The sequence below is a fragment of the Conger conger genome, chromosome 6 (assembly GCF_963514075.1).
Source record: "Conger conger chromosome 6, fConCon1.1, whole genome shotgun sequence".
Taxonomy (NCBI): domain Eukaryota; kingdom Metazoa; phylum Chordata; class Actinopteri; order Anguilliformes; family Congridae; genus Conger; species Conger conger.
In genome coordinates this window covers 35691155-35718321 of record NC_083765.1, presented here as the reverse complement: position 1 = coordinate 35718321, position 27167 = coordinate 35691155, and the positions used below count along the sequence as shown (strand labels likewise).

The 27167-nt window shown below is 45.4% G+C and overlaps 1 protein-coding gene and 1 pseudogene across 1 annotated transcript; one reads left to right on the top strand and one right to left on the bottom strand.

Moving 5' to 3' along the window:
* The first annotated feature begins 695 nt into the window (after nucleotides 1-695).
* Nucleotides 696-8725, top strand: LOC133131541 (conserved oligomeric Golgi complex subunit 4-like; annotated as a pseudogene).
* LOC133131031 (stimulated by retinoic acid gene 6 protein-like) lies at nucleotides 8575-27167 on the bottom strand. Its single transcript, XM_061246119.1, has 18 exons — nucleotides 27099-27167; nucleotides 25024-25085; nucleotides 24008-24099; nucleotides 23516-23658; nucleotides 22671-22791; nucleotides 22274-22344; nucleotides 21723-21856; nucleotides 20997-21070; nucleotides 20524-20632; nucleotides 20087-20138; nucleotides 19551-19638; nucleotides 19213-19288; nucleotides 19068-19116; nucleotides 18828-18933; nucleotides 16775-16888; nucleotides 16435-16601; nucleotides 9912-10055; nucleotides 8575-9463 (listed from the first exon to the last, which is right to left on the bottom strand). Exons 2-18 carry the CDS (start codon nucleotides 25081-25083, stop codon nucleotides 9324-9326), a joined length of 1740 nt encoding a protein of 579 aa, XP_061102103.1. The 5' UTR covers nucleotides 25084-25085; nucleotides 27099-27167; the 3' UTR covers nucleotides 8575-9323.

Below are 27167 nucleotides of genomic sequence, written 5' to 3'. Positions count from 1 at the left end.
AATAGACCAGAACATGTGGGCACACCCACGTGAGCAGCCATGGGTGGGTGTCCACTGAGTACCCAAAAAAAGATAATACATTTGTGTTAGAAACAAATTCTATGTATGTGTATATTTAACCAGAGTTGACATACCCAAAGTAGATCATTGAGTCTGGAAAACATAGTTAATAAACTCCTGTAAATATATTGGTAATATAATAAACATAATACTGTGAACACAAATGTTGTGATGTTTGAAACAGCAGGATCTCATTTAGTTGCTGCCTACCTAATAAAGTGCTCAGTGAGTGTTTGGTACTTGTTCAGACAAGTTGTATTAAAAGCTGGGATACAGTGAATTCTGTAATTATGTGGACAGAGACACATTTGGCGCTGTACTCCGGCACATTGGATTTCAATTGAAACAATAAATATGAGATTAAACTTCATGTGAGGGAGCAGGGGCGAGAGACCAAGAGTGACCGGGAAAGGATCACAAAGTTACCGACGATAAGTTGGATAACCACTAAAATAGGCGAGGAAAGAACAAAAAAAAGGGAACCAAACTCCCTGGCGATCTGCCAACAGGAAAAATAAAAGCTGACCTGAGCTTTACTGGTCAGGAGAAACAAAACAAGATATTTTACTGGCAGTTTTGAACGGGCAAGAACCTGAAGACCAACACCAAACCAGCTGTTTACAAAGCAGTCTGCATCCTCACCTTGCTGTACAGCTCAGAAACATGGACCCCCTACAGATGCTACATCAAGACACTTGAGACCTTTCATATCAGTTGCCTTCAGCAAGTTCTGGGGTTAACATGGGACGATCGCTTGCTTCAGTGAGATTCTGCTGCGGACTCAAACACCGATCATCGAAGCTATGCTGGCAAAACACCATCTCCGCTGGGTCGGTCAAATCATTCATATGCCTCCCCAGTGGCTACTGCTTCCTATACAGCCAACTCCCAGACAGTAAACCATCCGCAGGAGGTTTTGTAAACATCCTTTTTAATTCTGGGAACTAAATTACTCTCGTAGTCCTTCTCAAAAAAAATTTCACGAGCTTCTATATCTATGTTGTAGGGCGGTGCCTAGAACTGCCTGTGATACTCTCAGTGTGGTCCGACAGATATTGTATGACATCAATTTAACATGGATTTATGTTCAATTTATATTAAGATGTAGTATAAATGTTTTTGAGGGTCTAAGAAGTAAAAAAAAAGAAGCGTGTCTCTCTCTTTCTGTCATGGTGAGGTAATACCTATGGTGTCCACCAGAGGGCTGGTGGTCATTGGCTTCACCTGGTTGTCATTATTGGCAGAGGATTTTTCCCCCTCCTAAAGAGTATTTAAGGCCAGTGCTGGCAGTCTACCAATGCTTTTGTGTTAACTGTGCGCTCTGACACAAAGCCGGTACTGCACATGGTAGACTCGGTGAGAGTTAAGAGTCCGGTACTGTGCTGGTGTGTGTTTCGCTGTCAAGAAACAAAAAGATTAAAAGGTAAGGAGGGCGTTCAGCTGGTGTTGTGTTCGCTGGCGCCTTCCACAAAGGTTTTGGTTTTCTTTTTTCTTTCTTTGGACTCGTGTGAGTCAGTGGTTGGGGGACGTTGTCCCCTGGTATGTATTTTGGTTTGCTTTTCCTTCTTATGTTCAGTTTCTGTTGTGTATATCCCATTCCCATTGTTCCCTGGGATCTAGTGACGAACACGTTCGCGTGTTTCTTTTAGAGGGTTTTATCCTCGGTCGCATCTGGCTCTCCGCCCAGCCCCAACCTAACACTTTCTCTTCCTCTCTGCCCTGCCCCCTCCCTCTGTCCTCCCCCTACAGTTTCAGATTGTGCAAAGCAGCATGATGAGAAGCTTGCCCACAGGAAAGATGGAGCCCAGGTCAGTGTACACTTGATCTGGAATGATTTTTATCCACTCTCTGTAACGGATAAATACAAAAATCCTGTGGGCTGTGACTGACCTTAGTTCAGTCTTCTCTTTCTCTCAGAGAGTTGAATATGAGAATTCGGTGTCGTGTAACTGACTTCAGGTCAGTCCCCTCCCTCTGGGAAGGTAGAACATGCTAATAGAGGTTGTGTGTTTAGGGAGCTGGACCCAGTGCTGCTGGAGGTCACAGTGATGAGCTTTACCTGCGTTTCCTTCGCCGACGCATCACAGCCGACTTCGAAGTCGGGGACGCTACCGCTCCAAAGGAAACCGTACAGGGTCCGTGTGTCCGCGTGCGTGTCTGTGTGTGTGTGTGTGTGTGTGTGTGTGTGTGTCTGTGTGTGTGTGCGTCTGTGCCTGCATGTGTTTTGCAATAAGTGCCAGCCAATGAGAAACACAAAAACTGAAATTTAAACTTGGACTGCTGAAGAGTGTGTGCTCTTGAGGTTTTCTTTCAATTGACAGATATTTTAAAGCACAGTATGTGAACTCTTTAGCCAATAAGTGACTTTAATCAAGCTCTTAAGTAATGAAATGCATTGAAACACTGACACTGTGGTCCTGGGATTTGAGTTTAGGAAAAGGCAAATCTGTCTGTTAGTAGGATAAAAAAAAAATCTTCAGTATGTTGGCCAGTGAGTTCTTAATCATGCAAAACTGTGAAACCCAATTTGGCAAATTTGAGTGAAGTTAAGTTTGCTGCCTCTACCTATGTCTAGCATTTCACCTACCTCTGGCTACAAAACCTTGGCTTGGGTACTGTGCTGTGTGATGGTGCAGTGTAACTGTCCCTATGGTGACTGTTATGTGGCTGCGTTTCTGTGGTGATTCTGCTGTGAGAGTTGTCATTGTGCTGGCTGTGCAGAGTAAGTGTCGCTGTGAAGTGACTGTCTGTGTAATGACTGTGCATTGTGTGTGTAATGACTGTGCATTATGTGACTGTTATGTGACTGTGTTTCCGTGGTGATTCTGCTGTGAGACTCGTCGCTGTGCTGGCTGTGCAGAGTAAGCGTCTGTGTGACAACTGTGCAGTGTGACTGTGTTATGTGGCTGTGTTTCCGTGGTGATTCTGCTGTGAAGTGACTGTGTCTCCCTGTGTCGGAGCATCTGTTGAAGCACTGCCTCCTGAGCCGGAACATGCAGGAGGTCATTGGGTACTACATCCCCATGGAGGAGTACTACATGAGAGAGAGCGTCAACAAGGTGCACAGCATGCTACATCTACATAACACACCACATACTACATTTACCTACTGTGACCTGCCACATACTACATCTACACAACACGCCAGCTACTATATCTACATAACTCCTCTCATACTACATCGACCTAACACGCCACATACTACATCTACCTAACACACCACATCTACATAACTCCTCACATACTGCACATAAATAGCGCACCACATACTTCCTTTCCGCAGGCCGTTGCCATGGACACGTATGAGAAAGGTCGGCTGAAAGGGCTCTGTCCAGCTCCAACATCGACTGCCTCTGCGCCATGATCAACCACGCCACCTCCGTGCTGGAGTCCGACTTCAGGCACGTCCCTCCCCGCCCGGTGCATCTCTCTTTCTTCCCTTTTCTCCAGCTACTTTCTAATCTTTCATTTTAGTACCCTGTACTTTCAGTAACACACACATTAGTGTATTAAGCTAATCCCCTGTTCCGTTCTTACCCATACTACCATCCCTGCCTTTGTTTAGGGGTCTGCACTTTACCAACAAGCTGAAATGGAAGTGACATGTACACAGGTGAAATGGATCTTTCGGGAGTTTTTGAAGGGCGGGGAGTCGATGAGGGGGGGGACACATCAAATGAGGATTTGGGCCACTGCGAGAAAAGTATATTGATTGGAGGGGAATGGAAAATTGACATTTTGACATACTACATGCCCACAATGATGTAAAATCCAAATCCAAATCATTTTCCAGGAAGTGGATGGAAAAGTGATGCTCTGACATCAGTTCCAACTCGTCTTTAACGTATCCGGCACTGCATTTCAGGCATTAACCACAGTTACTCTGTGCTCTCCTCCGTTCCTGGTGCTCCCTTGCTGTCATACCGGTGATGGCCACAGGGAGGTGCTGTATAATAAGCTCCGGCAGGGCTTCCCCGCCACCACGCTGCAGGATATCCAGCGCGGCGTGAGCAGTGCCGTCAGTCTGATGCAGAGCAGCCTACAGCAGGGCAAGTTCAACACGCTGGGCATCGAGAGCGCTGAGGACGCCAAGGCATCCTTCCATCCACCTAATGCACGCACACACACTCGTACACACTCACTGTCATACACACACACACACACACACTCTCATGCACACACACTCTCATGCACACTGACCATCATACACACACACTCTCATACATACACACTCTCATACACACACACACATACTGACCGTCATACACACACACTCTCATACACACACACTCTCATGCACACTGACCATCATTCACACACACTCTCCTACATACACACTCTCATACACACTGACCATCAAACACACACACTCTCATACACACTCACTCTCATACACACACACACATACTGACCATCATACACACACACTCTCATAAATACATACTCTCATACACACTGACCATCATACAAACACACTCTTACACACACACATACTGACCGTCATACACACACACTCTCATACACACTCACTCTCATACACACACACACACATACTGACCATCATACACACACACTCTCATACACACACACTCTCATGCACACTGACCATCATACACACACACTCTCATACAAACTGACCATCATACACAAACACTTTCATATACACTCACTCTCATACACACTCCACTCAGTACACATGGGCCCTTATACACACTGACCATCATACACACACACTCTCATACACACACACTCTCATACACACACTCTCATACACACTCCACTCAGTACACATAGGCCCTTATACACACTGATCATCATACATGCCAGCCCTATGAGCACTAAACACTCATCTACAGTTAGTATACACTCACAGCAATACACTCAGTGAGTACTTTATTAGTTATTTATTAGACATAATAAATACCGCTGTAGCCTGGTTGATGTGAACTTTAACTGAAGCTCCTGACCCGTATCTACATGATTGTATGCATTGCACTGCTGCCACACAATTGGCTGATTAGACAATCGCATGAATAAATAGGTGTAATAAAGGAAAAATGTTCCTAATGAAGTGCTTGGTGAGTGTATGTCCAGTGTTAATTCAACTGTGACTGGGTTCATTTAACACTGACCATTTTACTGTGCTCCAGTGCACAATGATCATATTTCCCTCCTGGCTAACACGTTCTCTGTATCTCAGGTGACACTGAATAATGTGGAAGTGTGCAGTGATAACATCATCACCCTAAAGAAGAACCTGGAGGTGAGGCCACGTCCTATCAAATGACCTACTTCTGTTTGTGTGTTGTTCTGTTTGTCGCTGCTAATATTTTCCCTGGCTGTACAGCGCTCCAGGTTTCCGTACAGCAGGGTGACGGCACCGCTGTCCTGGTCCCCGTCCGTATTTTATCAGCCCTTGTGATTCCCGCAGGGATCCTGTGGATTAAGTGCCTGTGTTGGTGTCCTTGTCTCTCAGAACGACTGCGCCAAGCTGTTCAGCCAGGGCTTCGGCTCGGGGGAGCAGGCCCAGGCTAAGATTGACAGCTGCATGGCGGACCTGGTGAGCACGTCCAGCAAGTTCAAGGACCTCTTGCAGGTGGGAGCCCGTGTGACCGCCTGTCCCTCTGCCCGCTGGCGTACTGCGGTCGGTTCAGCGGCCTGTTTGTGTCTCCGTATTAAATGGCGTTGTGCGTGTGCGCTTCCTACAGGAGGGGCTCACGGAATTAAACAACACTGCCATCAAGCCACAGGTCAAGCCCTGGATCAGCAACTTCCTGTCCAACTTGCACAACATTGAGGAGGTAAGAGCACACACACACACACATACACATACACACATACACATACACACACACACATACACACACACACACACACACACACACCTACTCTCACACATTCATATCCACTATTCTTTTAACAGTTCTTTGAACTTTGGAAAGTTTTTGCGAAGCAGTGTATGTTAAATGTATATGTTCTATACGTACCTCCCTGAAACTTTGGCGGGGAACTGAGTGCCCCTGTCCTGTCTGTGTGCCGCAGGAAGAGTTTAACGAGTACGAGGCTAACGATCCGTGGGTCCAGCAGTTCATCGTCAACCTGGAGCAGCTGATGGCTGAATTCAAGGTAGGCTTGTCGGGGTGGATGCAAAGCACCATGGGACACGCAGAGTCAGGACTCCAACCACTGACAGACACAGCCTGGTTCTGAAGGCGTTTGTAACCAGCAGCATACTTTTTTGATTATGCTCATTATGTACATATACATCTACTGATGTTTATCAGCCCTAGAATTTGCTGTAATGATTCCCAAGTAAGCCAACCGTTTAACCCTAAAGACCTAAGTAATATTCCAGCTGTACAAACCATAAACCGTAATACAATGATATTATTGTGTTCACTGTAGGCGGGACTGTCCCCAGTCATCTATGACACACTGACCAGCCTGATGACCAGTCTGATCTCCTTGGAGATGGAGAAGGCGGTGCTGAAATGCACCTTCAGCAGGGTAAGGGGGGGATATATAAGGCTGTGGCTTACTTTCCAAGCAAGTGACCCGCATGTGATGGCAGTGGAGGAAGTGGGATCTAAAATACAAGGGGAAGGTCCTAAGGAGATGTTTAAATATTGCCCATTAGTCCTTTTTCCCCCCTCTCCATTCATTCATCATATGATTAAGACTCATTGGTTTGTAAAGGTATGGTGGTTGATTACGTTGTGGACAATGGATTATACCTATAAAACCATGATATGCTTAGGTAAGAACAACAATAACCGGCTTACATATCTGTGACAGGGTATTCTTCAGTCTCATAGAAACTGCATTGAGGCCAGTTTTTTTTTTTTTGTCTGCATTTTTTATAAACCAGTCATCTTGGACACCAAAAAAGAAATGAAATTGGAGCCCATCGCATAGGTGAAGTAAATGCTCCCTGTCTCTTCTCAGTTGGGGGACTGCAGTTTGATAAGGAGCTGCGCTCTCTCGTGGCCTATCTGACCACCGTCACCACCTGGACCATCAGAGACAAGTTTGCCCGGCTCACACAGATGGCCACCATCCTCAACCTGGAGCGGGTAAGAGCCCATCTGTCCTCCTGCCTTCTCCTCTCCTTCAATCCCCTCCATCTCCTGCCATCTTCCACTCCATCTCCCCTCTCATTTTTCTGTGAAGGATTTCCTGACTAATCACTAAATACTGATTTTCACACCCGACATCTTGGGGCCACTGGTGTTTGGCTCTTTTGCTGAAAATCTCTCGCATTCATTTTTAAATGGCTCCAAAAAAATCTTTTTTTCAATTTGTGAATCCTTTGACATTTCAACACCAGTTTAATCTTGTACTGTCCATTTCTTTATTCAGAAGTTTTAATGTTTCCTATGTTTTCTTGCCCAGTGACTGCAGCTGAACATGAGCTGTGGTACATCTAACGGTTTATGCATGGTCTCTGCTCAATAAATGAACACAGCAGGGGTAGTTCAGCTCCAGTCATTGTCACACATACAGTACATGGAGAAAGTGATCGCTCCACTGTAAGTGTGATCTGATCTGGGCCAGCTTCAGTATTGCACACTGTGTTGTGTTTGACCGGGTCACACCCAGCCGTGGGAAATCTCTCACAGGGTGCCATTTAGCCTGTGTCTACGTCAGTAGCTCTGTCTTGGTCCTGGAGAATCCTTTTGTGCCCTGGTTTTCCTTACAAACTATCTCTTGATTTATTTAGGTTCCACAATTTTGTGACACGGATTTGAACTTGATGCAAATTTGTCTCATAACCATTTTATTTGTCTTCAAACTCTTCATTGTCCATATGTGGTTTAGTTTCATTGACCAGGTAGGTGCCCACACTCTCAGTATGTAGAATTTAATTGCTTTTACCTTTTTGTCGGTCAGCCAATAGAAAAATTAACCCCTTTCGATAGGGTCCTCCGGGACCGGAAATGAGGTATGCTGTTTAAAGCCATTGAAGCGGGAAGACTTGGCTATGAATAATCCGTATTATTTCTCTCTGTGTCTGTATATTACGCACAGGTGACAGAAATTCTGGACTACTGGGGTCCCAATTCCGGCCCCCTGACCTGGCGGCTGACCCCTGCGGAGGTACGGCAGGTGCTGGCTCTCAGAATGGACTTCCGCAGCGAGGACATCAAGAGACTGCGGCTGTGAACTCTGACCTCTGGAGCCGCGCCTCCCTAGCCTGAGCACAGTGACTGTCCGGTCTTTTTCCCATTAATGTGCCGAGCATATGTGTTAGGGTGTGGACAAGCCAACGGGAGAAAGCTGGGGTCTTCGGAAATCTTGTAACTTGGTGGTGGGATGTGGCGGGATGTGGTGGAAAATGACTGCTGATCCTCCAGATGCCTGCCCAGAGGGGAGATGGACTTACCTGGTATTGCAGTAACCAATGTTGCAGCAACGTTACTGAAACTGATCACAGAGAAGCCATGAGTCATGTGACTATCGAAGAATCATGTGAAATGGGAGCAGGGAGATTCAATGTAAAAAATAAAAAAAAACTTTTGTCCAAAAAACTTTATTAAAAATATTAAAAAATACAGTTAAAAGCAGAAGCATGACAATGAAGGAAAAAAACAGAAGCAGAGACAATGTGTATGCTTGTTTTAACTCTACAAACTTCCTCAATCAGAACCATCCATGCACATGTTACAAGACAGAGACAGAGCAGGGCATTGCTGGCACTGTTAAATATATCTACTGGTCGATCGAAGTATTTATTTCTTATGAAAACAGCAGTGCAGGTGGCTTGGAACAGCAGATTGAATACCATGTCTTGGTATTCAACTTGAGAGACTGTCAGACCGATATCTTGCAGGCAGAAATTATACTGAAACTGCCATTGCCTCATGCACTCATTTACTCATTTACCAGTCCTAAAATGGCTGCTGATTGGAAACTACAAAATCCTGGGAGACACTGCAAGCCTGGACCCTGGACAAACACACACAAAGACACACAGACACATACACAAGCCAGGCCTAGCTCCTTGAAATTGTAAAACAGCTGAAATGGGGTGCTCACACACAAAGCTGCTGACAGGAGTGGGGCGCTGAACAAGAATATTGTGAGCTGCCTGTTCCTACACAAAGTCCAGGCACTCATCACTATCATGAAAGCATGAGGTTGGGCTAACATGATGTAGGGAGAAGGGAATATGCCACCCAAAGCAGAAACACCAAAATGGTCAAGAAGGGGCTAGAAGATCTAAACATTTCCAAGGCATGCAGGAGTAGGGTGCAGGAGGTTACTCAGGGCTCCAGCTGCATCATGGTGGCGGGCGGGGCAGTGGGTTTGACGGGCAGGTCGATCTCTGGCCTGCGGAGGACCACCAGGCCTGGGTTTCTGAGCAGGGTGTAGGCCAGCCACCACCTGCGTCTGGCTCCAGGCACTGGAGGAAGGAGAGCGAGCCACGGAAATGCACAGGCATTAATATCGTCTCAATCAGCCAATGGGCAACAGGTTCAAGTTACATGGAATGCACCAGAGCAAATCAAATGTGTTTAATGGAATTGGAAACAAATGTGCGTGGTGTGACTTGTACTGGCTTTTACCCACATACTTTGCATGTTTTTGTGACACCCAAGGGAAGAGCAACCAACCATAAACCTCAAAAACGAAACTGACATGTTTGTAACGTATCTCAGAACCACCTGTGCGAAAACGATTTGATGAGATTCAGTTCCTGTCAACCTCTTTTATCGGGCCTGCAGTCGACAAGCACTTCCTGTTTACCGACTTTGATCATTTCTTGAGGGTTGATTCTTTACAGATTTAAGGATGGTTTACATCGCTGTTTGAGAAACAGCCTTTGTGGTGTATTGGATGAGCTGGCCCACCTGCTCTGGCAGTTGTGTGCAGTGTGGTGCTGACGTCAGGGTCAGCCCGGCGGCTGGACTGCAGCAGGAGGTGACAGAAGGTCAGAGCGGTTGGGTTGGTGTGAGCGGAATCCACCAACAGCATCGATACCCAGGTCAAATACCCTGGAATGACAGTAGACCACTCATAGGCAGACAGGCATAGTAAATATTTAATACAGCATCTCTAACTAAAATTTTTGAAGCCAGTGTCTTGTATTGTCTTTCAGCACTCTTACTTAACTTATGTCAATGCACTTAAGTTAATGCTTAGAACGCCTAAATAACTCATCTGCAGACTGTGGACTGCTTTAAAGGTACAAAAGGTCATTTCGGACTCCAACCGTCACGAGAGAAATTGCAGCAACAAACAACCTCAAACCACAGCACTGTTCCCACAGTCTTTGAATATGACGCGTATATAAATCGTTATTACAGCTGAGTGTTCTCTTGCAATGTTTTGGAAAGCTGACAGTGACAAACGCAACAGAGCCTGCCGTCTATTGGTAGTGTTCTGAATGTTCGCCGAGTAGGTGACTTTATGAAATCTTGACTTCGGTGTGCTACACAACACTATTTATATTTTGTCTTCAAAGACTCCCATGACACGGCCACACAAAGACCCAGTTACCTCGCCCGGAAAAGGGAAACCGGGGCCCCCTGCTGGAGCCAGACCCGGGAGGGGAGCTCGTCGGCGAGCGTCTGGTGGCCGGGCCTTATCCCATGGGGCCCGGCCGGGCACAGCCCGAACTGGTCACGTGGGGTCGCCGCCCTGTGGGCTCACCACCTGCAGGGGTCGGCATCGGAGTCGGGTGCTTTGCCCAACGGGCAGTAGGCAAAGGCGGGGATCCGGGCGTGCTGATCCTCGGCGTCGCAGACTGGTTCTGGGGACGTGGAACGTCACCTCTGCTGGGGAAGGAACCGGAGCTAGTGCGGGAGGCAGAGCGGTACCAACTAGATATAGTTGGGCTCACCTCCACGCACAGTACTGGTTCCGGAACCAAACTCCTGGAGAGGGGCTGGACTCTGTTCTTTTCTGGAGTTGCTCAAGGTGAGAGGCGCCGGGCGGGTGTGGGGATACTCACAAGCCACCGGCTGAGCGCCACTGTGTTGGAGTTCCACCCGGGGAACGAGAGGGTCGCTTCTCTGCGACTACGTGTCGCTGGGGGGAAGGCTCTGACTGTCATTTGTGCGTATGCACCAAATGGCAGTTCAGAGTATCCGGCCTTCTTGGAGTCACTGGGTGGCATCCTGGAAAGGGTGCCACCCGGAGACTCCATAGTTCTGCTGGGCGACTTCAACGCTCACGTGGGCAATGACGGAGAAACCTGGAGGGGGGTGATTGGGAGGAACGGCCTGCCTGATCTGAACCCAAGCGGTGTTTTGTTATTGGACTTCTGTGCTGGCCATGGATTGTCGATAACAAACACCATGTTCGAGCATAGGGTAGCTCATAAGTGTACTTGGTACCAGAGCACCTTAGGCCAAAGATCGATGATCGACTTTGTGGTCGTATCATCAGACCTGCGGCCGTATGTCTTGGACACTCGGGTGAAGAGAGGAGCAGAGCTGTCAACTGATCACCACCTGGTGGTGAGTTGGATCAAGTGGCCGGGGAGGCTGCCTGACAGACCCGGTAAACCCAAACGTGTAGTGAGGGTGAACTGGGAACGTCTGGCGGAGGCCCCTGTTCGCGAGGTCTTCAACTCACACCTCCGGAAGAACTTCTCACGCATCCCGGGGGAAGCTGGGGACATGGAATCCGAGTGGGCCATGTTCAAAGCCTCCATTGCAGAGGCGGCAAGCAGGAGCTGTGGCCAGAAGGTCATCGGTGCCTGTCGGGGCGGCAACCCAAGAACCCGCTGGTGGACACCAGCGGTGAGGGAGGCCGTCAAGCTGAAGAAGGAGGCCTTTCGGGCTTGGCTGGCCCGGGGGTCCCCTGAAGCAGCAGACAGGTACCGGGTGGCCAGAAGGGCTGCAGCTTCGGCAGTCGCTGAAGCAAAAACCCGGGTATGGGAGGAGTTCGGGGAGGCTATGGAGAAGGACTTTCGGTTGGCCTCGAGGAAGTTCTGGCAAACCATCCGACGACTCAGAAAGGGAAAGCAGGGCTTGTCTCAGGCTGTTTTCAGCAGGGGAGGAGAACTGCTGACCCGGACTGGGGATATTGTCGGGCGGTGGAAAGAGCACTTCGAGGAGCTCCTGAACCCGAACAACACGTCCTCTGTGGAAGAGGCAGAGCCTGAAGACTCGGGGGAATCTGCACCTATATCCCTGGCGGAAGTTGCTGAGGTAGTCAAAAAGCTCCTCAGTGGCAAGTCGCCGGGTGTAGATGAGATTCGCCCTGAGATGCTGAAGGCTCTGGACATTGTTGGGCTGTCTTGGCTGACACGCCTCTTCAGTGTCGCGTGGAGATCGGTGACAGTACCTGTAGAGTGGCAGACCGGGGTGGTGGTCCCCATTTTCAAGAAGGGGGACCGGAGGGTGTGCTCCAATTACCGGGGTATCACACTCCTCAGCCTCCCTGGGAAAGCTTACTCTAGGGTACTGGAAAGGAGGCTCCGACCGACGGTCGAACCTCGGATTCAGGAGGAGCAATGTGGCTTCCGTCCTGGCCGTGGAACAGTGGACCAGCTCTTTACCTTGGCAGGGTTGCTGGCGGGGTCATGGGAGTTTGCCCATCCAGTCCACATGTGCTTTGTGGACTTGGAGAAGGCTTTCGACCGTGTCCCCCGGGGAACCCTGTGGGGTGTACTGCGGGAGTATGGGGTACCGGGGCCGTTGTTACGAGCCATCAGGTCCCTGTATAACCAAAGTGAGAGCTGTGTCCGCATTCTCGGCACAAAGTCAAGCACGTTTCCGGTGGGTGTTGGACTCCGCCAAGGTTTCCCCTTGTCACCGGTCCTGTTTGTGGTATTCATGGACAGGATCTCAAGGCGCAGCCGAGGTGAGGAGAGTGTCCGGTTTGGTGACCTCAGAATCGCATCTCTGCTTTTTGCGGATGATGTGGTTCTGCTGGCTTCATCGGACCGTGACCTTCAGCACGCACTGGAGCGGTTTGCAGCCGAGTGTGAAGCGGCCGGGATGAGAGTCAGCACCTCCAAGTCCGAGGCCATGGTTCTCTGCCGGAAAACGGTGGATTGCTCCCTCCGGGTTGGGAACGAGTCTTTGCCCCAAGTGAAGGAGTTCAAGTATCTCGGGGTCTTGTTCACGAGTGAGGGTAGAAGGGAGCGTGAGATCGACAGGCGGATCGGTGCAGCGTCAGCAGTAATGCGGGCGTTGCACTGGACCGTTGTGGTGAAGAAGGAGCTGAGCCGGAAGGCGAAGCTCTCGATTTACTGGTCGATCTACGTCCCAACCCTCACCTATGGTCACGAGCTTTGGGTAGTGACCGAAAGAACGAGATCGCGTATACAAGCGGCCGAAATGAGCTTCCTCCGTAGGGTGGCCGGGCTCAGCCTTAGAGATAGGGTGAGGAGCTCGGACATCCGGAGGGAGCTCGGAGTAGAGCCGCTGCTCCTTCGCATCGAAAGGAGCCAATTGAGGTGGTTCGGGCATCTCATCAGGATGCCTCCCGGGCGCCTCCCTTTGGAGGTTTTCCGGGCTCGTCCAACTGGGCGGAGACCCCGAGGGAGACCCAGAGCCCGCTGGAGAGATTATATATCTCTCCTGGCCAGGGAACGCCTCGGGATCCCCCAGGAGGAGCTAGAATGCGTTGCTGGGGAGAGGGACGCCTGGAATACCCGGCTTTGCCTACTGCCCCCGCGACTCGACTCCGGATAAGCGGGTGACGATGGATGGATGGATGGACTAACCAACTATATTATGAGCAAGCAAGTTATTTGCCTATGTAACTAACTTGATATATAACTAAGATATGAGTCGACCACAAACTGTAACTGCAACTGTAACTTACAGTTTGAGAGAAATAAAGGTTTTGCGAAACCCGTAAAGAGATGCCCAAATTGCACCCCACACAAGCGATCACTAAAACTCTATACTATTGCTTATCCAGTTAGAAAACAATACCAGTTGGCTATCGAGCTTCCCGAATTTACAAATATCCACCTGAGGCACAACGCACTATGCATCGCTAATATGATCGTATTGTCGTGAGCCACGGACCCCTTGCCGAGCTCAGACCTCACGTTCCCACGAGCAGTACCTCACCATGAGGTGTCTCGGGGACGAAATCAAGTACTCCGAACGTCCTGGAGCCCTGGTAAGTTCTACTGAACTTCCAGCCCAGTCTCGAAGTGAAGGGTGTGATGCAAATCTGGTAATCGATGTCCTGTATTCAATGTATTTACTCTAAAGACTCTTTGTCACATATGATTATAGTAAGATATATTTTATTATAATCAATCAAAAGAATAGAGTTGTACAGATTACAGTGTACATATCATCTTTTGCAGTTTGCTAATCACATGCAAGTTACATATACCCCTCTTAGCTCTTTCTAAATTACCTTTCCACCACGATGTTTAAAAATCAAGGTACACCCCTCCAATATCCATCCTCTTTGGCCTTAGCCTTATCCTATAGCTCCCCCTTCTTGACGTTTAAAAAGAAACTATTCCTATAATATTATATTTATCTAAATATGATAATTTCTCTACATTTTTCTACTTTATATAGTATCCTAATAAGAAATAAAAGATATATAAAAGTAAACTTATAATATGTTACTTTTCCTACTTCTACAAGTAATATAGATTATAATTACCACTCCAGCTTGGTTATAATTGTTCTGCGTGGATCTTTCTTCACCAGCTCGTAGATATCTTCTGAAGCCAAATTCTGGGATCCTGCTCTAAGGTCTAAAAACTTATCCCTTATATATCTTTTTTGTATACAAAAGTGTACCTTTTTTGATAAGAAATGTCCCCATTATGTCAAGCGGGAAGACATTTATCTTTTATATAACTTGTTTTTCAATGACCATTTTAATTATTTCTGTTTTTCCAATTGTCATTTTCTCATACCTCCAAAGAACCGTCCCCAATATTTTATTTCATGGGCCCCTCTGGTTTGGGAATTTCCCCCATTTTAATATATGAGTGGAAAAACACTAGCCCTTATGTTGTTTTTAATGAACCTATTCATCACTGGTGTCTGTGTCAGTTTCATAATCTTTCCTTGACTTCCTCCAAACTTTGATTTCATGTAAGCCAGACGTTAAAGCCTGCCACCATCCCAACACCCTCTTTAGGTGCCCCTTTTTGTGGCGCCTTAAGGGGTCTACAAAGGTCATCCAGCTAAGAGGTGAGTGTAATTCATCATTCAACTCCTCTATAGTCAGTCCTTTAAATCTATTCGATAAATTATTTGTGTTATCCTCAGAGAGGCCCGTGAAGCCTCTTAATTTTCTCTCGGTATTGACGTCCATGCCATTTTCCTTATCTCTTTTACATTTTTCAATCTCCTCCTGCTCTTTGATTTCCCAATTATTTTCATTGTCTTTCTCATCCTGTTTTTTTAACCAGGCCTCGTGCTCCTCCCCTGTAGGAGCCAGCCCACACGTGTCAACCAAGTATGTTATCACATCTATCGTCTCCTTGAATGCAAAACTCCCTGGGTCCCCAATTTTCCGTTCTGCGTGTTCAGCCCCTTCCATGGTCATGCTAGAACACATTCTACGCATGGCCTCAGTCAGGCCTTTAGCCTTGCTCTCTAAAACCCTGAATCTAAGTCCTCTGACTTCAGACTCCTCAGTATCCATATACGGTTGTACATTTATTTTATACCATATACTTTTCCTCTTACGGGAGCTTTTACTCCTACCCCATTGGCGTGTGCGAGGGGTTAACAATGCATTCCTGCTTAACCCATCTTCTGTCAATCTCTCATCAGGAGGGCCTAGGGCCGGGTCCTCGACAGTATTGCCTAGCTTAGCTATATTTTATTGTAAGTGGATACGTAAATTTGTCTAGCTAACTATAGCTAATTTGCTTGTTGCTACCGATAGCGAACTGGTATTGTTTTATAACTAGATATGTAGTCTTCGCTTGGATAATAAGATATATAAGCGCTGATTGCGTGTGGCAGTTAGAACAAATTTTCAACCAATGAGCTTGAATTGCTGTACAGCTGTACAATGTTTTGATACAGAGTGACGGACCGACAAATGTACACTTTGAAACCGAAGTTACGGACTATAAACACAGGCGGGGGTGAGTCAACAATAGGAAGGGATTGTGTGACAATGTTTTCACACAAAAATGTTTCCTAGTGTACCTTTAATGACAATTTTGGCAAGGCATAGTAGCCTGTAATTACACAATACTGAAAGGATGTACTCGCACAAACACAGCTGGGGGAACTGAACTACAGGGTGTCATCTCAAGGGTGCCTCAAGTTCCCCTCAAAATATTTCACACTGGAACTTACCATTTCGGTCACTTACTTGGGTTTCCTTAAAATATTGTTAAATTGCAGCAAATAGTGGCTCATTCATGACTGGGGATTTTTTTTGCCAGTTCTGTTCTTATTGTCAGGGCTACCTTACCAGTGTCCAGCGAGCCCATCGGTTTGGATGGGTTGGTGGACCAGTCAATCCGAGCCAGGTTCAGACAGCCCAGGATGATTTTGATCAGCAACTGGGTGATAAACTCATACACAGCCTTAATCATGAAGAAGAACATGGTGAAGTAAGAAGCATTCTCCAGGGCCCGGCTGCAGAACAGAAAAGAAGAGCATGGACAAGAAAGGGGTAGAGAAAAAGGCAGAAGAGAGAAGTAAAGGGGAAACAAATGAGAGAGAAAATGTAGACGTTTCTTGTCTGCCTTTCCCTGATAAAATTGTGAGTGTGTGCGGCACCAGATTAACACGGGCTTGGAGACACGTACATGTTATTTAAGGCGAGGGGTCTCTCAGCGGCCGGTTTGTCCTGGAGGAAGAAATGACGCACTGCAAGCCTCCTCAAGAGGAAGACCATGATGAGGCTCAGGAGAAGCACCACTCTGAAGACATGAACAACAGATCAGGAGAAGCACCACTCTGAAGATATGAACAACAGATCAGGAGCAACAGATCAGGAGAAGCACCACTCTGTAGACATGAACAACATTGGGAGTAATGAAAAAAATAAACTCTCCCTCAAAAAGAAGAATGAAAGACATCTGACATCACATTAAACTAGAGATCAGAGACAGGCACATTTTATCCAAGTTTGGAGATACCACATGTTACCAGTGACTGACACCATAGTGTATGTATGACAAAAAAAAGAGAGTCCTAGATCTTTCCCATGACACACTATGCAAACAGGGGCAGAAAGTGGCAAATTCAGGTCACTCAGTCACTCAACAGGATCTGTGCTTGTTTTCAGATGTCAATTATTGGCAGTACAGTGACTGGTATCTCTGGTATCTCACCCAAAACTGTGTTTGTCCTTTTTCTTATTGGACCACTACATGTGCATGCTTGGGATCAGACTTGGTTTGGGAAATTAACAACTTACAATTGTCAGCGAGCACTTCACTTCTTGGGGGGAATGGTTCGTTTGAAGTATGTCTGTGCTCAAATCTTTTTCACTTCTCCCTCATAGATTTTTATTGTAGATTACATTCAATGTATCGTACAAGAATAAATACATTTCTGTTAACTGTTATAAGGCTGAGAACAAAAACAATTCATTAAACTTCTTCAACTGAGACAATGGGTCTTAATCCATTAAAACAGTCAGTGTTTAAAAAAAGAATACATTTGTTAACAAAATTATCTAGACTGATAGAGATATTAACTTGAGTAAATGTCCTTTAGGAAAGCTTTTCAGCTTTTCTGATTTAATGAGTAAATAGTTTTCTTCTGAAGATCATCCTGTAACTGCAATATTCCTGTAATATCCTTTGGTATGCTGTCGGGTATGAAAAAGTGCCTGTACAGTACAAACTCTTGTCATAAGATTGTACCCCTAGCCACCAATAGAAATTGAATTTGTTTTGCTTGTAACAGGTAGTACTTAGTAGTACCCAAATATAACATTGTACTATCTGGGTACATTTGGCAATTTCTTTCCCAAAATAATAAAAATGTATACATGTGTTTTTCTTCAAGTTTAGACAAATCGGCTAGCAGTGAACATCTCTGATATTAGCTTGGTAAGCTATGAAATAGAAATGCATGCTTGCTATGATTAAACTCTGGAAGCACAAGAACTACTTTGTCAGTCTAAAGCAGGGGTCAGCAACCCAGGTTCTTGAGAGCAACAGGGTGTGCTGGCTTTCGTTGTTACTTGCCATTAATTGATCAATGAAAGCCGTTGATTACACAGTTAACTCACCTCAACTGGTTTCTTGGGTCTAAATCGGTTGCTTATTTTAAGGTGGAGACGAAAGCCAGCACACCCAGCACCCTCTCCGGGACCAGGGATGCCGACCCCTGGTCTAAAGTATGCTGCTGCATAGCTATGCAAAAACATTAGCACAGCATGGCTACTTGGAATGGATCCTGACCATGGACATCCCATTACTATGACCGGCCTCTACAGTGTGCACCATTATTGTGCAAGATATTAAAGCACAGCTGTCAGTTTCAGGGCAAGAGGATAAGAGTGTCTGCTGGTTTTTCATTCCTTCCTTAGCTCCAAGGCCTAAACTGACCGCTCACTACAAGGAGCATTCTACAGCAACAGGAAGGCCACAAAAACTATTAAAAGCAACAAAAAGCAAGTCTCTTGCAACTTTTGCGGACACATTTTATATTGTTATTTTATTAGCGATACATCTCTTATTTAATCCTCTGACAGCTGCACACCACACTGTAGAAGATATACTTGGAAATAACACAATGCCACTGCTCCCTACTTGGACGGAAAGCAAACGGGATGGATGGCTGAATGCAATGGTCATGGGTTTTATATATGATTTGAGCAAATTAAAAGAAGGGAAGTAAACTTACAAGTGACTTGCAATCAATTCCAAGTTTTGCAGCATTACAGAAGCAATGACAATACCAATGATAAAGCCACCAATAACACAGACAAGTGTGTACATGGTCACCATGCCTGTGGAACAAAAGAAAAAGAACAACTATGAAAAAACAACAGCAATGATATCCCACACTGGAATGAGGGGGGTTGTTTTTGAGTGTGGCTTGTGTGAATTGTAATTAGTGTTGAAACCTTTGGGCTCTACCCACCCAAACAGAGGAAGGTCACTTGCAAACCAATGTAGGTCATGCTCCTTGTCTGGAGACGAGACAAAAAGAAAGAAAAGCTGTACGTTTATTATTATCGGTACACAAATATATACACGGGAACAGTATGTGTTGTGTGTTCTCTCACCACAGAAACATCTGTGGCTGGGAGTTTTCGAGTCAGGTCTTTCCAGTCTCCTTTGTACATTCTCCTCATCTGGACTCTGGTAGGAGTGCAGAGCAACTGTGAGAGCTTGTGTATACACGTGTGTGAGGTCATATGCACGCGAGCACAGTGGTGAGAGGGAGATGTTTAATATTTGTCTGAGAGCGAATGAGAATTGTGAATGACTGCATGTGCTTGTGGGCGTGAGCTTGTGTGAAAACGAGTGGGTGTCAATACATGGGAGTGTGTGTGTCGTGTGTGAAGGTGACAGTTTAAGACTGTTTCCGTACAGTATATGTGTGTCCACGTGTACAGCTTACCTGTACTGCACCATAATTTGACAGATGTGATTGATGGTTGCCAAGATAGTGATAGTGAGGATTATCCCATCTACCCATTGAAGGACCTCTAAAAAAAAACAGGGATTCACTGAACATGAATTAACATTATTACATTATTGGCATTTGGCAGACACTCTTATCCAGAGTGACATACAGTTGATTAAACTAAGCAGGGGATAATCCTCCCAGGAGCAATGCAGGGTTAAGGGCCTTGCTCAAGTGCCCAACGGCTGTGCGGATCTTATTGTGGTTACACCGGGGATCGAACCTCCGACCCTGCGTATCCCAGGCATATACCTTAACCACTATGCTACAGGCCGCCCTATAAGTGAATGATTGATCACTGCAAATTCCATTGAAAGCCAGATTATGCCACTGACAACAGACAGACAACTGATCCACACAGACAGCAGAAGTGCCTTCTGCCCAAATGTTCTGACAAAATGGTGGAAAAGAAAGCAAAACCATGATCACACTGGCTGCGTTGACCAAGTTGGTTTTCTAAAAATACTCACCTAGAGCAGGAATAGAAGCTATCAGATAGAGAATTCTTCTCATGAATGCAATCTGCAAGAAAAGATAAGATAAGATTCCATGCATTTCAGATGAGATGACTCATTCAAATGAGAAAAATCAATCAGGAAAAAGCCCCTATCCTCAATTCAGGAGAGCACAGACCAACACGTTCTCTCGAAATGTGTTGTTATGATGCTGCTGTCCCCTGACTGACCAGCCAGGGGGCGCTGGTGAGCAAGGAAGCACAGTCATCCCAGCCAGGTGAATCCTCACTTCTCTGGGTGATGCCATAGTATCGCTGCCAGCCACAGTAGTCAGTGGCCCGCATCAGATTTGATAACAACTTGGTATTTTGCCCTATAAGTATGTATACAAGGCATACAAGTATGCAGCTGAAGTATGTGGAGTACATGTTCATGTCCACAATCTCACTCACCCTGTAGACCCCGATCAGGGCCATCGCCACCATAATGAGCATTCTGGCTGGGAAGTGGAAACAAGCGTCCCAGGTGCAGAGACGTCGCTGAAACCAGTTCTTCTGCCCACTGCGGGTAGGGGGCGACCAAGAGGCACAGTTCAAATGAGGAGAAGGAAAAGCCCAAAAATAAAGTTATTGTCTCTCTATAATGCATTATTCAGTAGCCTGGTATATGTGTTTAAAGCTCTTTGTTACAAGCCTAGTGAAAGGAAGGAATGGAGTTCAATTAATTCATCAGCAGTGATGAATCCTGAAGTGATGATGTCAACAATATTTTGAAACTTATACAGATCAACTTCAGGTCTGAATCTTTTTTGGAGACTTGAACATAATTTTGCACGCACATACGTGCATGCACACACACACACACACACACACACACACACACACACACACACAGTCCATCTCATTGCCACATGTCCAGAACTTACAGAGGTTCTGGAGTTCTGGTTTGCAGCAGGCGTTTCATATAGGCAATATTGTGTGCCTGAGCCAGGGGCACATCCTGCAATGTGGAAAGAGACACAACCGTTATTCTCTGACCAAGATAAAACCAACACACCAAGAAAAAAACAATATACCAAGAAACCCCAACATACTCAGAAAGTATTTCAGTTGATGGACAGGGTTTTTAGGGTTTCTGGCTTGCAGGCAGGAAGTGTACTTTTTCCTGTCATTGTTCATTTGAGCATATTTGCGTGGCATTTTCACCGCCTACTTGATGAAATTACAGACAGCCACCTCCTCCAAATAATTTTGTTATTCTCATTACTATCTTTTAAAATACATGTTTTTGGTTTTCTGTTTATCTCTTACTTGTCAGGGAAATAGCTTCATTCATATGTGTCCCTCATTAATATTAGAAAGGAAAACATATTAACTACTTCCTGTCCGGTTCAGGCCTTCAGTCCCTGAGGGTTACCTTTTGGAACAGTTGGATCTAAATTTGGTTTTCCATGAAAAGTGCTCTGAAAAATGTTTTTACTCTTCCTGATCAATTAAAACATTTTAGTCCAAGTGAGTGAATACGATCAAGGAGGTTACAGTTCTGCCAGGTAATGCCTTTTATAATCATTTCCACTCAGATTCTGGAGATGTGTGCTCTGGATAATGTGGTGAAGACAAGCTGTGAGGCGGGGCAGGGTGGGGCAGGGTACCTCGTACTGGGGCTGTGTGCTGCGCCCGAGGAGCGATGGTTTGAAGAAGACGAGGAGGAAGCGCAGGACAAGTAAGGCAGTGCACAGCAGAGACGGGAGGACGTGGTACCACCTGCTTCTGAACTCCAAAATGTCTGAGGGCGGCCAGGAGAGAGAAAAAGAGCCAGTCTGCTGACTGTAGTCTGGCGGGGTCCTTACTAAATATTTAGGCAAGATAGTGATCTTGAAAGTTAGGCAGTTGTATCAAAAAATGTGATGCCGTTAAAAAATTTAATGCGATTACTCAATCTAGGTAAATTTCTCAACAAATGGCAAATCTGTTTCATAAATATACAGTACACGAGGCAGCTGCGACCAATTAGTTATGGACTTATTGGCTATGTGAATAAAGGCACATAAATGACAATGTCAGTAATTTATTATGGCCCAAGCACCTTAGGGTGCGAAGGACCCTACTGAAATTGTCATTGTAATTGTCTTTTGTTTTAGTTTTTTTTGGGGAGGGGGTTCATAGGAATTTGACATGCTCTGCTAAGACCAGCTCTAAAGACCTTGATATGTCCTTGAGGGAAACATCGTCTGCTCAGGGCCAGAAGCAGTCATCACCGCCTGGTAGACAAACCTGTGAATGAATGCAGGCTGTTAGCTGTTAGCACTTTCATGAGCTTCACAGTGTATGTGATGATAACTGGAGGGGCCAATAGTAACCATGTTTACCCTTACAGAAACAGAATCTACTGCAATATATTGTAAATAATGAGATAATATAAATATGTATTTTACACTAGTACAGTATATTACAGGAAGACAGTATATTATTATATCCGGAAATGGCAATAATTAGCATATTTGCCAATAAATTACTGCAATATACTGATGCTCTTTTAACTTGAGTATATTTTCACACAGTATATATTCTGATTGCATGAGGGTAGGTGTAGTGTTCACCAGGCCAGGGTGTAGACAAAGCCAAGCAGGTTTCCAAGGGTTACGTTCTCATGAGTGAGGCAGACGAAGATGGGGTAGTGCACCAGTGACACTTCCAGGGCAGAGAGAACTTGTATGAAACCTGAGACACAAATATATAGAGAGGGGAAGAGAGAATAACCCATATTCGTACAGTTTAGCACAAATATGCAGAACTGGCACGCCACTAAATGTTATTGTGATTTCTGTGATACTGCAATTACGAATTAGCATTTGCATTAACTCATCAGAGGTGTAAGAAATTGGTTCTGACAACAAACATTACTTCATCAGCATTTCGGTGACAAAATATTGTGTAGAGAGATGTTGGTGTGCCCCACATTACATACAATCCCTGATCACTCCCTACTCCCCAGCTAGACCACTCCGGTCTGCCAGCTCTGGTCGCCTTACGATTCCCTCTCTACGGGCACCTGGCGGTCGAGCTGCACGTTCACGCCTGTTTTCCGTTCTGGTTCCTCAGTGGTGGAATGACTTGCCTACCACTGTCAGGACAGCAGAATCCCTCCCCCTATTTCGACGCAGACTCAAACCACACCTCTTCAAACTCTACCTTAGTCCCCCCTCCTGATTTACCCCGCCCCCCCCTTCTGATACCCCTATCCCTGTCTAACCCCCCCCCAAAAAAAAAAAAAAAATATTGCACTTATATGACGACTATATGTTTAGAACAGCAGTCCAGGTGTATTTTTCTAGTTCTGGATGTGATGCTTTGACTTGTGGTAGAACCTATGCACTTGTAAGTCGCTTTGGATTAAAAGCGTCTGCCAAATGAATAAAATGTAAATGTAAATAAATGTAAATACCGACGATCCACAGGGAATGCTTGTAATAAAGGCAGGGGACCACCTCGGGGCCAATCATCCTCTCCAAGAACACGCTAAAGAGGGCCCCGAAGGCCACGGCAAAGCTCCATCGATCGCCGTGGGTGCAGTGGAGCTGGAGAGGCCTACACGCCAATATATTTTTTTATATATGTAAACAAACAAGGGGCACACAATCTACTCAGGCATATGGACATTTCACTGAAGCAATTTAGTTGCAATTAATAATTAACTGGCATGCACGGTTGATATTTTACTAGAATTCCCCGATTTCCAAGGTTATCTTGCTCAAGGGTATAACAGCAGTGCAACACCTGACACAATATACAATAACAATATTATTATTAATGAAGTTTTTTTCTCACACTAAAAGCACTTTATGAGAGCAAAAGCAACAGAACAAATAAATATGCCAAAACATGGCGCACAGACATAAAGACAAATCGGTAAAATGAAGTGGACAAGTTGACTCACAGTGGAAGGCTGAATGTTTGATTGTGAGGAGCTCTGCGGCCAAGGGAATTCTTTCTCATTCTTGAGAAGGCAGAGAAGAAAGAAAACGCCACCTACCATCAAAGGCATTACTTCAGTTCAGACACTGAGCTTGGAAAATATTCCACTTATATCTCTGGAAGCCATATGAGCAGAAATCACACAATGCCTCTCATCTTCTCATATTTTAACACTTTTTTATTCCTTGTAATTACTTTTTATTTATTTGTCCTCTAGTATTTTTATTGTCATTTCCATCGCTCACCAGAATTGCCTGTTTTTTTTTTAGCAAACATGCATAGTCCACTTAACTGAAGTAGCCTGCTCGTTTTTAATCATGTGGAATGCTGGAATGCCTCTATCACTTTTTCACACCGACACTTGCAGGGAGTCAGGAGAGTGGAGATAAAGGGGGTTGATTCTGCTGCTGCTGAGTCTTGGATTCTGCCTTACAGCTGCTCTGGCAATTTTAACATTGTTCCATCAATGATTTCAGGAAGATTCATCTGCCTTCAGGTCTTTGGAAAATGTGTGGGACTGTTTTGGGAGACACACTGGAGTTTGGCACTTTCTTTCATCGTTTTATTTTGTGATTGTTTTTGTTTGAGTCACGTCTGTGCCCTTTTGTCATCTGTGTTTCTCTGATATCCGTCCTCAGCGTTTTCGCCTCCCATTACCCTCTTGCCATCCATAGTCTGTATGTCTCCCCATTAATTCCAATTCATTTTTTCACTTTAGCTAACCAACTATATTGTGAGCAAGCAAGTTATTTGGCTTCGTAACTAGCTGGCTATATAACTAAGATATGATAGTCTACCACAAACAATGCAACTTCACTTCCCCAACAAGGTGTTTGCACAGAATGAACCCAGAGATGTTACTCAGATAGTGTATACACAGGGCGTACTAGAGCGACATAAAAACCATCCCGAACAAGGTTATTTTGAATGGCATGCTGTTTTATACACCCACCATGCTTAAAAAAATCACAGACTTACTGCAGGTATCAGCCAGTAGTGCAGCCCATTGTAACTGCTGCAAAAGCTCATTTCAGCCATTTCTGTAAGCAAAGAAAACCTGTGTTACCATGACAATGTATACCTCTAGATATAAATGTTCTACCCACATCCTTGAATCCTCATCTTCAATGAAAAAAAGGCTATTTGTCACACTATTCCAACAAGTGGCATCGCATTGTAAAACCCCACGCTAACCCAACGACGGAATTTAGCGAGGGCTGAAGGTATCAGCGTGCTCGTCCTTCTGGTGTTGCTGAAAGAATACTAATAGGGTTAAAAATTAGTGGCCCCTATGCAGACAGTCTAGATCAGCCAATAAACAAACCACGATACCAAGGCAGTAGTACCACTCTGCCTTCCGCTCTTTACTGGTCCGGGCTGACCCAGAATCTCCACAATAGGGCCAATAGATTCACCTTCGTTTATCTGACTCCATTTTAGAATAATAATTTAGATTAGTTATCCACATTTAGTGGATGTCTTATTTATAATTTTGACTTGATCGCTATAGGAATCCTGTACTGAGAAGAACTCGCTGAACAATCCTCTGCTGGTACCACCGCATGTCACATCGCGCGTTATGTGCACGTCTCACAAACTGACTAGCTATCTGTAGTCATTACAGAGGTCGCAGGAATAGCTACTCTCGGGTATCTGTTTACAGCCTAGGGACCCAAGCAGACCAACATAGCTATGGCTGTGCTCGACATGAATGAACTACCATGCGGAGGCGAGGGATTTACCAACATAGGTCTACGGGTGCTATACGCCGTGATACAGTAAGTGGAAATAATCATCCTCCCTAGACCAGTTTGAGGGGGTAAACCACGCATTCCCTGTGTAACATTAAGTGTCAGTAAGGAAAACCAAACAGATCAAGTTTTAACAATTTTATTTTACCAGGCAGGTTACATACACGTAACTACATACTAGTTCCAAATCAAAAAACATTACAACGGAAACCAAATTACGGAGTCTTAAAAGTCATACCTGGTAATAAAAGCTACATACGGGAGTCTGGCTACAGACACCCTGTACGTAGAAATTACGTGCACTGTGTGCACGGGAGGCTGATTGCATTCTCCCAGATTGCTTAGTTCACTGTCCTTAAATCCAAAATCTGGCCTTTGATGTTAACCCTAAAAATGGGTCACCCATCTGTAATTTGGAGCCACGCCTCCCCAGGAAACGCAGGGGGGTTGAGGCACATGGCTTTCACTGGGGCAGAGCTCCACACAGTTTCTCCTGGTTGGTTATGATGTCCAGGGTTTGCTGTTGCAGAAATGAAACCATTGCACCAGTCGCACTGAAACAATCAGAATAATACCAAACATGAATATTATCTAATCTGACTTTGTCATGAAACATCCAGTGCTGTACACATCATTTAGTGACTGAGTAAAGAGGGAGAGAGCAATAAAGGGGGGTTCAGGAGAAGGTCAGGGCCTAACAGGCCGTGCCCTCTGAAACCTTCCCGTGCCATAAAGGATGTTGCCCCGTCGTAACGAGTTTCACGGCTGGAGGCCTGAGTCTTCCCCCACTGGCTCCTGCCCGTATGGGTGCGGAGATAGTGGGGGTTAATGGTGCATGCTCCTGGCTTAAATTACTTTACAGCCACATTTTGCCACAATACCAGAGGAAGCCAGCAAGCTGACCAGCCCTGAGTGATAATGCCAGATATAATAATAATATATAATAATATAATAATTTCCGTCTTACAGCATGCAGCACTGCAATGCATGAGAACATGAGAACAGTTAGTCTTGTAGGAGACTCAATATTCTGTGTCCAAAGATGACCTGTATAATTTGCAGGGTGTATGTGGCTTCTGGCCACAGCATGTGTGAGAGCAAAGACTGTTGGCATACATAACTGCTTTTATTGGTGTTTGTCAATACGATGACCAGAGTTGTGCCAATGACAGTAAAAACTATTTTTACGACATGCCAAACTATAGCCAAAGCCAAGCAGCTACTTAAACAAGACAACAAGAAACAAGAGAAATAAGACATTTTTTAAACACTTAAACTTGATGAGAGAGAGAGAAGACTTACTCTGATATGCGGACGGCTTCTTTCGCTGTGAGGATATGACTTTAGCACACAATCAAAGGAAACCCTGAC

Excerpts from the sequence above, each read along its gene's own strand:
- LOC133131031 (XM_061246119.1), bottom strand. The coding sequence starts at position 25,083 with ATGGCTGAAATGAGCTTTTGCAGCAGTTACAATGGGCTGCACTACTGG. Across the intron at positions 20,139-20,523 it reads CCCTGATCGGGGTCTACAGG|ATTGCATTCATGAGAAGAAT; the intron begins GTGAGTGAGATT and ends CTTTTCTTGCAG. Across the intron at positions 10,056-16,434 it reads GATGGGCTCGCTGGACACTG|GGTATTTGACCTGGGTATCG; the intron begins GTAAGGTAGCCC and ends CTGTCATTCCAG.